The 16,437-nt window shown below is 38.9% G+C and overlaps 1 protein-coding gene across 6 annotated transcripts in view; it reads left to right on the top strand.

Moving 5' to 3' along the window:
- Window positions 1–16,437, top strand: part of PLEK (pleckstrin) — a 58,044-nt gene that overhangs the window by 5,502 nt on the left and 36,105 nt on the right. For 2 of the 6 annotated variants that reach the window (XR_010934486.1, XM_067704859.1), the window contains exons 2-3: window positions 2,156–2,215; window positions 12,583–12,741. Coding sequence is in view for 2 of the 6 variants with exons in the window: in XM_067704859.1 (XP_067560960.1) it covers window positions 12,616–12,741 (126 nt within the window). In the remaining 4 variants the exon portion in view is untranslated. Of the gene's footprint in view, window positions 1–2,155; window positions 2,216–12,582; window positions 12,742–13,255; window positions 13,296–16,437 lie in introns of all 6 variants that reach the window. The other 4 variants (XM_067704861.1, XM_067704860.1, XM_067704862.1 and 1 more) reach the window with 3 other exon arrangements.

The following is a 16,437-nucleotide window of genomic DNA, read 5'->3' as shown; positions in this document are numbered from 1 at the left end:
TTGGAAAAAAAATAAAAAGAATAATTATATTTAATGACATGTGAGAAGGACATGATTCAAATTTTAGTGTCCATAAATACACTTTCCTGGAACACAGCTATACTCACTTGTTTAGGTATTGTCTACGGCTGCTCTCACTCTGAAATAGCAGAGTTGAGTAATTGCAACCAAGACTGTATGGCCTGCAAATTCTAAAAGATTTACCATCTGGCTCTTTGCATAAAAAGTTTGCCAATCCCTGATTTAAAAAAACATTTAAAATAATGTCCTTGTTACTCATATTGGCAAAAGAATATGAAGAACTTTAAAAATTGATAGTAGAGTATATCTTAGGGATTAATATTTGTGTAATGACATAGGAATAATATATTAACTCTTATAGGCACTCTGATATTTCTACGTTCATTCGGCATATATCCAATTCAGATATTTAATGGACAATGTGCTATACTTCAATAGATAATGGGAGGCATTTTTAAACACTTCTGGTGTTTGATGAGAACAAATTCTCCTTATTTGTTGTATTTAACATCGATTTAATCTTTATTTTTTAAAAAATAATCTTTAAATTGTCATCTATTTTGTATAAGTTGTTAACTTTTTAAATATATGTATTACAGAAAAATCAGAGTATAATATCAAAATCAGAATATAATAAAAGCAAAACAAAGAAAAAATGTCTACAGTTTCACTTACCCTGTGGAATATAATCACTGTATATTTTAGTGTATATATTTATATATTAGGACAGAAATTGTAACATTTCCTAGATCCTTTAGTTTGATACAGTACATTTTACATATCCAAAAATATAATATAGTATACAGTGTTTCCCAAATGTAGTTTGACTGCCAAAACTCTTTCCTCAAAAATAATATTAATATCACCGAGTGCACTAGTGTTCTATAAATGAGTGTTCCCATAAGTATTGAGAGATACTGTGTTGGATACACATCTGAGGATGTTCTCTTTTAAGTGTCATTTGTTGAGGGTCTAGAATAGACTCACATCATCTACTAGTAAGTTTTAAATAAATAGAATCAACCTCTATTTTGCTTTAATTATGTGTAATGTACTTAGGGGGACTGTGGCCTCCCGTCCAGTGTGGACTCCTCTTCTCTCCTCTGGGTCACCCAGCTCTCTTTGGTGGGATGAGAGGCAGGAAGGGCATGGAGGCAGCAGAAAACCACAGTCCTAAGCAACTGATACCCAATCAGGAAATCCACCAGAATGAGAGTCAGCCCAGGGTTTCTTTCTCACAGCAGTGGCGATAGGTGTGGGGCAACATAAATTCATGAACATTTGACTGTGACCACACAAAGGAGGAAAAACAGGTGGCCCAGTGGTTTGAAACACTCCTTTTTATCCACTCTGCTTTGACTGTAACAGAACCACCGCACATCCATTTGCACGGGCTCTCAGGCCCTGCCTGATTCCCTGCAGTCTTAGTGGGGTTGCCAAATACAGTGCTCCGTGCTGGCCAACATGCAGGGAAAAAAAGCAGTTTGGAGATGAGTCCTAGGGAGATGGTGATTTTCACTGCTGCGGGCTGAGGGCCACCAATGTTCCCGTGCTTTTTGAGGCCTGAGCATTCTACTTGAACTATGGGAACTTACTAGTGTCCTCCTAATAAATACTTTTTATTATTTAAATAACTGAAGGGTAGCAGGATTTGCCACCCCCAGATACGGCACTTTGGCATAATGATTAACTTGAGTCGAAGGCATCTGAGAAGAACTGATACAAGAAAAGCTCTCTGCTCTCCCCTATTTGCCTAAAAGTAGGACATAAGTTTATAAAGATGTACCCCACTCCTCTCTCTATCAGGAAGGTCAGAAGTTAACCACCGAGACTATTCTAGACCCTTATCAACCCAGAGAAGGCACCAGAAGAATCTACATAACGAACCTAGCTGAAATTAGCTCTTATCCACTATTGACTTTCCCATATGTTTGCCTTCCCATAATCTGCTGCCTGCCCCTAGAAACTCAAAGTCTTTTTCTTTAATCTTGTCACTTTACTAGAAAATTATTGTTCTTTGCTAAGATGCTATATAAGCTCTCTGTGTATTCCCAGGTACAAATGTGATATGCCTGTCAATAAGCCTCTGTTTGTTTTTCCCTTGCTAACCTATCTTTGTCTGTCTAATTTGCAGGATCCCAGTCAATGAACCTAAGATGAGTAGAAGAAAATGAAAATTTCCTCCCCTGCATAGGTCAGAGTCAGTTTTTCTTACTGGCAACCAAATAATAATAAAGTGTGGATGGGTGTGGGGATGGTCTAACCAGGGAATGTACACTAATGTTTCAAAAGTAACAGTTGCTATTTTTCTTCATTTGTTGTGTCTATATTTCCCACAATGAATAATGAATATTGTATTAATGTATTGCTTTTATGATACAATATGAAAATATAATCATAAAAGCAATAATGTATTGCTTTTATGATACAATATGAAAAGATAATCAAACTACTTTTACAATTGGGATCAGAGACAGAGATGGGGCCGGGCAGCTGGGATGCATTGGTGACCACAAGTGATTTTAATTTAGATCTGACCTTTTCGGGAGTTAAGGAAAAAAGTTGAGACAGGAAACACATGGGTTATTTAGTCTGATAAAAAGAAGGACACATATTTTTCTAAGAAGACAAGGTTTTTCCTGGCACTGAACTTGAGGATGAATTTTGTATGTGTGGGTTCTTGTTTAAGGTACACTGGGTAATCTAATAGATATCTTAAGATGTGTTTTTGCAAAAGACAGAATGTTCTTAAGATGATTTTTTTAGATTAGCATGCTGTAAAAACTATGAGACATCTTAATATGGTGGAAACATTTCTTCCAGAGACCAAAATAATAAGATCGAAGTAAGTTTCATTCTCCAGATATTACCCGATACAAGTAATAGGCCCTGGCCCCCACGCTCACCTACCTCAGAGCCAAATTCAGAATTCATTGCTTCTTCCAAAGTAGATCCAAATTCACATTATTATAAAAAATGGACATATTTGTGGTTGGTTTGTGATTCACATCCCTCACCAAACAGCAAGAACTTAATCAAACTCATCCAGTAGAGTTTGTTCCTCTTTCCAGTTACTCCATTTTGTCCTTTCTCTTCCCCAGATTACTACAAATACTCTCTGTGTTCCAGGTTTAGCTTTTGTCCTCAGTTGAAGACAATCCAGCTCTTGTCTGTCTTGTTCAATAAGACAAAAGCCTAGTTTGGTTAGTGGAATAATTTCCTTTTGTTGTTCTCAAGCAAGACCCTTAATGCCTTACCAACCTACCAAGAAATGAGATCTGAAAGTCTTCTGCTTTTGACATGATGGTGGACCAGATATCTCCTCTTACAAAAAAACCAGAACTCACAAAAAGCACAATTTTTATTATAATACTTGTATCACAGCAAACAGAGAACTTTCCAAAGGAAAAAACAAAACCTCAGTGACTCTCGTGCCTCTGAGAAGACAGAGTTGAACAGGAGGGAAATGAAATTACAATATCAGCCCTGCAATCCAGAAACTAAGCTGTTAGGTCAGTGGCAAGATGGAGGAGGGAGAGGAAGGGAGGGATGAGCCCAGGACTCCTGATGGTCCAAATATGGGTTAAAAGTGGTTGCAGGTTCGCAGCAATCCCAAACTCCTGGAAGACGTGAATAAAAATCATATCTGGAGGAAGCATCCTCAACTTGGGCCACAGATTTTAAACAGATGAATATCAACCCAATGTCAGCTTACAATCAAAGATCACCAAAGCCATCTAGATAAAAGAAAAGAATGAGATTCCATACAAACAATAAACAACAAATTTAGACTACCAAGAACTCCAGATATTAGAATATCAGACAACAACTATAAAATAACTATGGATGAAATGTCTAAAGAAACAAAAGATGAAATCACGATGATGTGGTAGGTCAAAAGAGACTATAAAATAGACTCAGGTGGCTATGAAAAAGAAGTTTAGAGTCAATGAGACCAAGTAGCAGCAATCCCTTTCCAAAAAATATTTGGGGATAGAATCAAATATTCACCAGCAGTAGAATGGATAGGTTTTGGACAATAAAATACCATACTTCAATAAAAACTAGAGCTATATGCAATAATATAAATGCATCTCTCAATGCCAAACAAAAGAAACAAGATCCTCAAGAAATACAAATAATAGGATTCCATATAGTTCTAAAACAAGCAAAATTAAGCTACAGTAATCAAAACCGTATGGTACTGGCATAAAGACAGACATATAGACGATAGAAGAGAATAGAGAGCCCAGAAATAAACTCTTGCATATATGCTCAAATGATTTTCAGTGGGGCAAAGTATAGTCTTTTCAACAAACGGTGTTGGGAAAACTGAATATCCACATGCAATAGAATGAAGTTGAACTCTTAACTAATGCCATAAAAAATTAACTAAAAATGAATCAAAGCCTTAAATGTAAGACCTAAAACTGTAGAACTCTTAGAACAAAACATAGGGCAAAATCTCCGTGACATTAGATTTGGCAATGATTTCTTGAATATAACACCAACAGCTCAGGAAATAAAAGTAAAAACAGATTAATTTGACTACATCAAAATTAAAAACTTCTCTGTGTCAAAGGACACAATCAACAAAGTGAAAAGGCAACCCATAGAATTGGAGTAAATATTTGTAAATCATATACCTGATAAAGGTTAATATTTCAGAATATATGAAGAATTTCTACAACTCAACAACAAAAACTCAAATAACTATTTAAAAATGGGCAAATGACATGAATAGACATTTCTTTAAAGAAGATATAAAAATGGCCAATAAGGTGCAGCCACTGTGGAAAACAGTAGGCAAGTTCCACAGAAAACTGAAAATAGAACTACCATATGATCCAGCGATCCCACTCTTGGGCATAAACACGGACAAAACTATAGTGGTTAGAGATACACTTCTGTGTGTGCATTTACATGTGCATATAAATTACAAAGGAAAACACAGTTATTATCAAACAGTCAAGATAATGGTCATCTCCAGGAAGAGGGAGAAGTTTATGCTATGGAAGGGCATATGTGGTTTCTAGGCTGCTGAGAATATCCTATTTCTTGACTTGGGTGATGGTTACACACACATTCACTTTGTAATTTTTCTTTAAACTGTTCCTATGTTTTATTCATATATATAAAAGTTTTAATGTTTTTCTTTAAAACGTGTGTATACATATATACATATATATGTGTATATATACACAGTAGTGAATAAAACATAGAAACAGTTTAAAGAAAAATTACAAAGTGAATGTGTGTATATATGTATATGCATGTATATATGTATATGCATGTACATATGTATATGCATATGTATATATACACATCTATGTATACGTATGAGTTTATTTCTTTTTCCTTCTGTAACAAATTACAACGAAGTTAGTGGCTTAAAACAACATAAATTTATCTTACAGTTTGGAGCTCAAAATGTTTCTTCTGATGGCTCTGGGCGATCCCTTTCCCTGCCTTTTCTAGCTTCTAGAGGCCACTTGTACTCTTGGCTCGTGGCTCCGTCATCTATCTTCCAAACCAGCAACGTAGCATCTTCCAATGTCTCTCTCTGCTTCTGTCATCACATCGCCTTTTCCTGATTCTGACCCTCATGCCTCCCTCTTACAAGGACCCTTGTGGTTACACTGGGCCCAACTGAATAATCAGGATAATCTCCCATTTCAAGATCCTTAATTTAATCACACTTGCAGGGGTTCTCTTGCCATGTAAGGTAATAGGATCATATTCACAAATTCCAGGGATTAGGCAGTGGACATCTTTGGGAAGCCATTGTTCAGCTTACTGCAAAGTGTTTAATTTTGGGGGGTCAATTTTTGTATTTTTTATTAAGTTTTGAGATTTCTTCATCTGTTTTAGTCTTAATACAGAAGTGATCTGCAAATGTTTTCTCCGGATATATGCCTTATCTTTTCATTTTCTTAGTGGTGCCTTTTGAGGACCTCAGTTGTTAATTTTGAAGAATTCCAATTCGTTTTTCTTCTGGATCATGATTTGCTGTCATATCTAAGAAATCTTTGCCTAATCTAAGATCTCAACAAAATTTTTTCCTATTTTTCTTCTGCAAGTTTCTTTTTTTAAATTAATTTATTTATTTCTTTTTGGCTGCCTTGGGTCTTTGTTACTGTGCGCGGCTTTCTCTAGTTGCGGCGAGCAGGGGCTACACTTCGTTGCGGTGCGCAGGCTTCTCATTGTGGTGGCTTCTCTTGTAGAGCACGGGCTCTAGGCACACGGGCTTCAGTAGTTGTGGCTCGTGGGCTCTAGAGCGCAGGCTCAGTAGTTGTGGCGCACAGGCTTAGTTGCTCTGTGGCATGTGGGATCTTCCTGGACCAGGGCTCGAACCTGTGTCCCCTGCATTGGCAGGCAGATTCTTAACCACTGGGCCACCCGGGAAGCCCAGCAAGTTTTTTAGTTTTAAACTTTACATTTAGAGTTATTATCTATTTTGAGTTAATTTTTATATAAGGTGTGAGTCATAGGTCTTAAAAATTTTAAGGTTTAACCATATGGTATCATTTATATGTGGAATCTAAAATATGACACAAATCACCTTATCTATGAAACAGACTCACAGACATAGAGAACAGACTTGTGGTTGCCAAGGGGAAAGATAGAGGTGAGGGAGGGATGGATTGGGAGCTTGGGGTTAGCAGATGCAAACTATTATATATAGAATGGATAAACAACAAGGTCCTACTGTATTGCACAGGGAACCATATTCAATATCCTGTGCTAAATCATAATGGAAAAGAATATGAAAAAGAATATATATGTATAACTGAATCACTTTGCTGTACAGCAGTAATTAATGCAACATTGTAAATCAACAATACTTCAATAAAATACATTTTAAAAATAAAAATTTAAATCTTGAATGAATGATGCAAAGACCAAAATATAGTGAGAATTTATCAGCTGCAGGGGTGGTTAGTATTGGATGCTCTATACTAGCAGCCTCTTGGCCATAGTATTCCTTCCAGAACACCTAGGTTTCTGTCTTCAAGTATGACAACTATACTGAAGATAAAAATTATATTTGTGTTCAACAAAACATAAAAAATCCCTAAACAGTGTCCCAAAATAACAACAACAAACGAAAACACCTTCCTTAGAAACCAGTTTGTGATGATAAATATTCTTTTCTCTACCACATTTTAAAATGTTTAAAAAAAGGATTTATTACAGACACTGAACAACAATAAGACCAACTTACATTGTACTCTTTGTTTGAGGAGTTATCTAAGGAGACCTGAACTGAACAGTATAATTTTTTTCTATCCTGGTGATATTTAAATCGATGTCTTAGAATATTGCTTGTTTGGCTGGTCCCTTAATGCATCTCTTTGTTTATGTGTCTCTTCTCAGGTTTCCATGATGGAAAGAGATTTCCCCCTTATTATTATATTCTAATATTTTGATCTTATTTGGTTGAAATTTGGGAGAGGAGGGAAGTGAAATAGGAGTTCTCAAAACACTCTGGACCTTTAAATGCTTAAAAATTATTTTTATGTCTACGTCTTCCTTTTTGATGTTGTCCACTGTGTTTGCTTTATACAAATAGTATAAAGCAAATACAGATAATTTCTAAATGAGCACTCTCAAATGCTAAATGCTACAGGATCAGAGATGGGTGAACATGGGTCCTGGCACTAGGTAGGTCTGGGTTTCAATCCCAGCTTTGGTGCTTATCAGACTTTAGAGAGTTTCTTAGTCTTGCTGAGCCTCAGATTTCCCTTCTGCTAAATGGAGAAAATTATACCTTCCTTGGATGCACAGACTAGGTGCTTTATAAACCTAGTTATTTGGAGGAGGCCATGGGGCTTGAGAGGAGGCAGAATTCGGGGCTGGATCCTGAGGGATGGATGGGATGCTTTCTCTGACTTTTGCTTTTCACCAGCTTCTTCGTCTCTGTGACAAAGTAGCATCCCTCCTCCACTGCCTGCCTTTGCTGTTACCATGGTGATCCAGGTTCCATTTAGCCAGAGTTTGTGACAGGACAGATTGGTTTTGCGATTTGTGAAATCTCACTCTCTAAAATAAGGACCAGGCAGTCACGGCAGCAGTAACAACATGGTGTTGGGTAGAGCTTCTGCAACCTCTCAGTCACGCAGTAAGTGGAGAAGCTATTGTCAGCCTGGGTTGGTGCTGTCTTCTTTTTAATATATATATTTTAATTTTTTTGGTTGCGTTAGGTCTTTGTTGCTGCGCGTGGGCTTTTCTCTAGCTGCGACGAGTGGGGGCTACTCTTCGTTGTGGTGCATGGGCTTCTCATTGCGGTGGCTTCTCTTGTTGCAGAGCACGGGCTCTAGGCGCACAGGCTTCAGTAGTTGTGGTGCGTGGGCTCAGTAGTTGTGGTGCTCGGGCTTAGTTGCTCCGCGGCATGTGGGACCTTCCCGTACCAGGGCACGAACCCGTGTCCCCTGCATTGGCAGGCGGATTCTTATCCACTGCGCCACCAGGGAAGTCCCGGTGCTGTCTTCTTATTTTTTTTTTTTAATTTTTATTGGAGTATAGTTGATGTACAATGTTGTGTTAGTTTCAGGTATACAGCAAAGTGAATCAGTTATACATTTACATATATCCACTCTTTTTTAGATTCTTTTCCCATATAGGCCATTACAGAGTATTGAGTAGAGTTCCCTGTGCTATACAGTAGGTCTTTATTAGTTATCTATTTTATATGTAGTAGTGTGTATATGTCAATCCCAATCTCCCAATTTATCTCTGCCCCACCCTTATCCCCTGGTAACCATAAGGTTGTGTTCTACATCTATAACTCTATTTCTGTTTTGTAGATAAGTTCATTTGTACCCTTTTTAGGAGGGGCTGTCTTCTGGACTGATAAGATATAGCAGTTGAAGTTTGCCATTAGCTTTTGTTTCACTTTCCTTCAGTTTCTTTTTTACATCACATGCCTTCGTGTTCTGCCCTTTCTACCATCAAAGGCCTGCTCTTAGCTCATTTGTTCTTACTCAGCTGACATAGTAGAAGTCATGTAGTGGGCCTTAAACTTAGAGGTTTCTTAGAATTGGTTTCAGAAAACTTTTTATTATGGAAAATTTCAAACATTAAAAAGTAGACACTACTCATCACCCAACCTCAGTAATTATCAATTCTTGGCCAATGTTTACCTCTTTGCAATTTCACCCTCACCCATATCTTTGAAGCAAATCCCAGAAATTGTATCACTTAGTCCATAAATAATTCAATAGAATCCCTAAAAGATAAGAATCGGTGTGTGTGTGTGTGTGTGTGTGTGTAAAACAGGACCACAATACCATTTACAATGACCTTGGAGATACCCTTCATCACTCTTGGAGAAATTATGGAGAATAAAATTATTGACTTGTGTTTCTTCTCATGAAGGTTTAACTGCAACAAGAATTTCTTTCCTGTAATAAAAAACTAGAAAATTAAACAAAATATATGTGACAACTATTGCTAGACAGTGGATGGCAGGCAGCATAGGACTGTGAAATACACAAGGGGAGCCCTATGGTAGAGTCCCAGCTTGCCGTCTGTGGCCACTTCCAGGCTGTGGTGCAGGAAGGAGAATGGAAACAGAGCCTAGTGGACACACTGGATTGAGGAGCAGAGATCAGAATTATTGGAGACTGGCTAGAATTTGCAGGGCAGAATATCAGTGAGGGGGGGATTGGCAGGGGGACCGGTGGTGGGGAGAGAGAGAGAATGAGGATGCTCTGGATATCTGCAGGGCAGTCGCTGAGAATCTTTGGCTAACTGATCGTGTGGAGTGAAATTCCATGAGATGAGGAAAGAACCACCAGAAAGCACTAGGTTGAATAATTCCTGGAACTCACACAAGGCTGGGAATGGTTTGCATTGCTAGCAACCAGAGTGGAAAGACCTTGTAATAGTTGCAGCTCCTTTGTTGTACATTACCTTTGATTTGGTGAAAATAAGCAGTTAATGGGCCAAAGTCTATAAAAAAAAAAAAAACTTGTGTAGATAAGTATTGTCTGAATTAGAGCCCTGATACAGAGCCCACCCTATGATAACCGGTTAGCAGGAACCGTCTTCTATTAAATCTCATCATTCTGAGTGATATAAAGATAGGCAATGCTGTAACCCTATCTTTTAAGTTTATTTCTCAATGAATTTTAACAATTTTTGGATCAGCTGTAAGCTTCTCCTCATCTGTCCATTTGTTATATAGGAAATAGAAAAAAATATGTCTTTCTCTGCTTCAATATATGTACTTTTAGCTGTTATCTAACTACAATCAGAAAGCTTAATACAAACACCTTAAAAGCCGTTATTTTTTATCAGCATCCCTCCACTCAAAATTATTGATTGGTATTCAACAACTTCATAGGGAAGACCAAGATGATTAATTACTTTTGGTATATTACTTTTCAATCTTCTGTCTTAGTGGGATCACTATGATTCTGTGTTGTTTAACATCCGCCTATCTACTGCATCCCACTCCCAGCTTTGTTCAGGGCCTTTTTTTTCTTACTGTGGCATGTTCATGTCCCTAAGAGCATCTAGAACACTATCCTTCGGGAAGCAGATAATAGAGCTATCCTAGTAATGTCTGCTTTTGTACTCTTCTAGTTCAAAATCACTATTGCCTATGATATACAACCTTGATTAATCATTCACATATTTATATATATGGTAGAGTGGACCACCAACTGTTTTCCAAGAAGAATCTCTGTCCTGGCATAAAAAAACCCTGCAACCACCAAATGCAGAAGTGGTATATTCATCTGTAAGGTGTGAATTATTTGTGCATTTGACTGGAGTTAGCCTGTGAAGATGGAAGCAATATTAATCTTTTTACACAAAGGATAATATGCAGTGTCATAGTTGTGTACCCTGCTCTTTTCCACTTAGCAACATACTCATTCATCCATTCATTTATCATTTAAATATTATTTATAGAGTTCTTAATATGTGCCAGGTCCTGTTCTAGATGCTGGGCATGCAGCCTGCCTTTTGATGTTTGTCTTGCCACCAAGAGTAGCTCCTGGCAATCCAATTGGCAGGACTCAATGGGAACTGAGTCTAGCAGTAAGGTTACTCTGTTGATGGAAACAGGTCATGGAAAGCAGCACACAAACTTCTTTGGGCTCATCAGTGATCCAGTAGGGAGTCCAAACATAGTTTCCATGAACAAGGTCAGGGTATGTGTGATTCATCTTGAAAAAGAGACTTTTCTGCCCTAGTTCCCCTCCTGTCTCTTTATATGATTCCAGTTATGTCAGCCCAAGGCTTGAGTGCCCATTTGCTGCTCTCTCAGTAAACAAGACAGATAACAAAAATGTAGTATGTAGTGGTCCACATTTATGCAAGGAAGTAGAGCTGTGAGGAAGCAAACCCAGGATCAGCTCCCCAGGCAAGTCTGCTACTCACCCTTTACTTACACACATGCACTCGAGGGGGAGACAGACAAAACAAATTGTGTATCGGTAGATGCTATGATGACCAAGAAGGAGAAAGAAATAGAGGATGATGCAAGGTGCTACTTTATACTTTGAGGAGGGGAGTCCTTGTATACTTGTTATTCGCACACCGGTAAGTATATCCGTAGGATTTTTGCTCAGAAGCAGATTTGCCGGGTCAAAGAATATGAGCTTTTTGGAATTTTGATTTAGCCAAATTTCCTTCTGTAGAGTTTGCTCTCCTTTATACTCCTACCAGCCACGTGCCTATTTCCCTACATCTTCAGCAACACAGGATGCCATCTAACTTTTGACTCTGAGCCATCTGATATGTAAAGAATTGCATCTCATCTTTTTTCGGGTTCACACATTTTTCATGAGTTTAAGAATCATTTGAACTTCCTTTCCCATGACCTGTTCATGTTCTCTAACCATTTTCTATTGTCTTTACCTTATTTCTTTGTGCAAATGTTTAGTACATCAAGGAAATAATTCTTTTGCCTGGGATATGTAATAAAATATTTTTTTCGATTTGACACTTTTTTGCTTTGTATGTGATGCTTTTTTCATACATAGTTTTTTTTTTAACTTTTATGTAATTTAATCTATCAACCTCTTATGGCATCACCACTGTGGGATTATAAAAATAATTTTATCTCATGTTTTCTGAGAGGAAATTCCAGATATCATTTTTAGTATTTATATTTTGATCCATCTCTGGAATTTATTTTGACATAAGGTGTGAAATGTAGAATATATATATATCTGTAGAATATATATATCTGCTTTTTCTATATGTCTATCATCACTTTGATTTATTGAATAACAACTTGATATAATTTCGGAGCATATACATCTGCTCTTAATTGGCCACCTAGAATATACACGCTTTAGGCCTTTGCCAAAGATTATAACCTCAAAATTTTACTGCTAAACTTTTATCTTAAGCACTTTGATGGAAGATGATTTACATGGAAGATTGTTTAAAGGATATTCCTCTGAGATTTTATATAGGTGTGTGTGTGTTCAAGTTTTATTTCTGCATTAAGACAGAGAGTTTTATATATAACTCCTATTGTTTTTTTTTTTTTGCGGTACGCGGGCCTCTCACTGTTGTGGCCTCTCCCGTTGCGGAGCACAGGCTCCGGACGCACAGGCTCAGCGGCCATGGCTCATGGGCCCCTCCGCGGCATGTGGGATCTTCCCGGACCGGGGCACGAACCCGTGTCCCCTGCATCAGCAGGCGGACTCTCAACCACTGCGCCACCAGGGAAGCCCTAAGAAGGTGAGCCCTTTGAAGGTGAGCGTTTATTTCCTTACCTCAGATTTGTTGAGAGATTTTAAGAAATTGCTATACAAAATCCAAGATTGCATTTATCGTAGAGATATTTTATTCAGTGACTTCTGTATAAAAAACACAGTAAGCATTTTTTTTTTTAAAAAATGAAGAGTCAATGAAGCTTTGTTTCTTCTTTTGAAATGGTGACTCTTTTTGGGGTGGGGTTGATGTGAATTTAATGATTGATTTCTCTTGGCTGCCAAGCGCCTGAGGGACGGTATGCCAGGTATTGTGTGGAGCTTGTAGGCTCTGGAATGAGACAGATCTGGATCAAATCCCATCCAATTGTCCTTATGAGCTGAGCTGCCTTGGGCAAGCCATTTATTTATTTATTATCTGAGTGTTCTCATTTATTTTTATGAATAATGTTTGTCCTTTAAATAATTTTTTAATTGAATGATAGTTGATTTACAATGTTTCAGGTGTACAGCAAAGTGATTCAGTTATACATACATATAGATTTTTTCCATTATAGGTTATTACTGGATATTGAATATGGTTCCCTGTGCTATACAGTAGGTCCTTGTTATTTATCTATTTTATATATAATACTGTGTATCTGTTAATCCTGAATTCCTAATTTATAGCTCTTCCTCCTTTCCCCTTTGGTAACTATAAGTTTGTTTTCTGTGTCTGAGTCTGTTTTGTAAATAAATTCATTTGTATCATTTTTTAGATTCCACATATAACTGATATCGTATTATATTTGTCTTCCTCTGTCTGACTGACTTCACTTAATACGATAATCTCTAGGTCCTTAGGCAAGTCACATAACTTTTCTGTGCTCACTGCCTCACCCGCAAGCCAGGTATAATAACCAGTTGCCTCGTTAGATTGGGAGGATTAGATGAGGTTAAAATAAATGAAGTGTTAGCACAATGCCAAAACATAGTAAGCGTTCAATAAATCTTAGCTTATTATTATTATTGATTCGTGTTGATCAAAGTGTTAAGAAGTATGCCATTTTAAAAATGGTTTATAGCATTTGGAAGATTAACGTAAGTCTTAGATGCATTGACATCTGTCCTTCCCAGGAGGAGCTGAATTATTTCTCTTTTGCTATTGTCCTTAACATCCTAGAAACCAGGGGCTTGAAAAAGATCAAACTGTCAAAAAACAAACAAACAAAGCAAATGTGAGTGAATCCTGTTCATTTCATAGAATCATAGAATCTAGGTGTCAGAAAGGAATTTAGATGTTATTTGGTCCAGTTTCCCTTCCCAGAGTTATTTGCTAAATATTTAAATAAACCCCAATTTTAACTTTTTTCCCCTATAAATGAGACTAAGGTGTCTTTTTTTTGGCGGTACGCGGGCCTCTCACTGTTGTGGCCTCTCCCGTTGCGGAGCACAGGCTCCGGACGCGCAGGCTCAGTGGCCATGGCTCACGGGCCCAGCCACTCCGCGGCATGTGGGACCTTCCCGGACCGGGGCACGAACCCGCGTCCCCTTCATCGGCAGGTGGACTCTCAACCACTGCGCCACCAGGGAAGCCCTACGGTGTCTTTTGAAAGAAATGGGAAGTCAGTTTGAATCGGAACGAAATGTATATTTATTATTTCTAATTTGTCAAATATTTACAGAACCAAATCAGGATCTGATATTTCACTTGGTTTAATTCTTTTGGGAAACAATTTCCTCCATCTTTCACGGGAGGTTAGCTGCTAGCGGGTGGGAGATCTCACAGTGCTCCTGGCACCCACTCAGATCTGGTACCCACTGTGGTCCTGCACAACCAGGCAGTAATCAGCAACCACTGCCGCTGCTGCAGAGAGGACGTTGTGCTGACCCGGGAATAACAGCTCTGAGTTGATGATGTCAGTAACTTTTAAAATAGCTTATTTAAAAATCTCTTCCGTGACCTCAGCTATACTTAATGCCACTTAGCTCATCTAGACATGGGCAGGAAATGTAAGAAGGATAGGTGACAACTGGAACTCCAAGCAGCTATATCTTCAGAAGCCCATTTTAGGAAAGAACTTGTCTGAGCAAGTTGAAGATTGAAGATACACTTGGTATCAAGTGACTGTGATGTAGATATAGAACTTGTGTATCCCCAGCCCTGCAAGTCTGGGGAAAATCTAGCTATACAACAACAGTTGTACATGGTATTTCTCAAGCTCTGCACATACCTTCTGTGATGGGAGCTCTGGCTCCCTTCTCTGGTCCCCTGTGTGTTTTGGAAATTCTGCAGAAAATGATTCATGGGGACTCATGGACAGCTCTATCAGTTACCGTGTGTTTCCCCCGTTGGCCCTTCTTAGCATTCTCTCCTGCAGCTCAGGCTGCCACCGCAGCAGGCCATGCCTCCCTAGGTCTGCTGCATCCAGGCTGAGGATTCGTAATGCCAAAGGTGCTGATGTCTGCACTGAGAGCACGTCCCCCACTTGCATAGCCACTTGCAGAGGGTGCCACTGCCAGTCCCTGACAAGCTGTGCTTAGTCTTCTGGAGCCTTCAGTGTAGCTGAAGCAACTCCAAACCAGAGGGCATATTTATCTGTTCATTGGACACCAAAGCTATACCCCCAAATCTCCAGCAATCTATACCTGTTACTATTAAAATTTTTACAGACCATTATTAAACATGCTCTTATTAAAAAATCGACAGTTGATTCCACAGCACCTAGATCATCACAGAATTCAACAACTTTTCAGCCTAATAAAAATTCCAAGTTTGGGGCTTCCCTGGTGGCGCAGTGGTTAAGAATCCTCTTGCCAATTCAGAGGGCATGGGTTCAAGCCCTGGTCTGGGAAGATCCCACATACCGGGGAGCAACTAAGCCTGTGCGCACAACTACTGAGCCCACATGCCTAGAACCCATGCTCTGCAACAAGGGGAGCCACCACAATGAGAAGTTCATGCACCACAATGAAGAGTAGCGCCCTGCTCGCTGCAACTAAAGAAAGCCCGCACAACAACGAAGACCCAACGCAGACAAAAATAAATAAAAAAAAAATTAAAATAAAGTTCCCTTTAAAAAAAATTCCAAATTTGTTCTGCAAAAATTAGCACATAAAGTTTTGAACTGGTTCACGTCCTGTTTTTTTCCCCACTTATTTCTATTGAATGCCTTTATTTCAGTCTATACATGCTTTGTAATTCATTTAACCAACATTTTATTCTTGCACATTTAGATTTCCCCCTAACTTCTCATTACAGTGGTCCCTTGGTACCCGTGGGGAATTGGTTCCAGGGACCCCTCTCAGTTACCAAAAATTGGCAGACACTCAAATCCCTTATATACAATGGCATAGTATTTGCACATAACCTATGCACATCTTCCTCTATACTTTATTTTTTTTTAATACATTTATTTATTTATTTTTGGCTGCGTTGAGTCTTCGTTGCTGCTCGCGGGCTTTCTTTTTAGTTGCAGTGAGCAGGGGCTACTCTTCATTGCGGTGCGCAGGCCTCTCATTAGGGTGGCTTCTCTTGCTGTGGAGCACGGGCTCTAGGCGCGCGGGCTTCAGCAGTTGTGGCACACGGGCTCAGCAGTTGTGCCTCACGGGCTCTAGAGCGAAGGCTCAGTAGTTGTGGCGCACAGGCTTGGTTGCCCCACGGCATGTGGGATCTTCCCGGACCAGGGCTCGAACCGGTGTCCCCTGCATTGGCAGGCGGATTCTTAACCACTACGCCACCAGGGAAACCCTTCATGTA

This window comes from Pseudorca crassidens, chromosome 14, assembly GCF_039906515.1.
Source record: "Pseudorca crassidens isolate mPseCra1 chromosome 14, mPseCra1.hap1, whole genome shotgun sequence".
Classification (NCBI taxonomy): Eukaryota; Metazoa; Chordata; class Mammalia; order Artiodactyla; family Delphinidae; genus Pseudorca; species Pseudorca crassidens.
The sequence above is the reverse complement of the archived record's forward strand: the minus strand, read 5'-3'. Positions and strand labels throughout refer to the sequence as shown.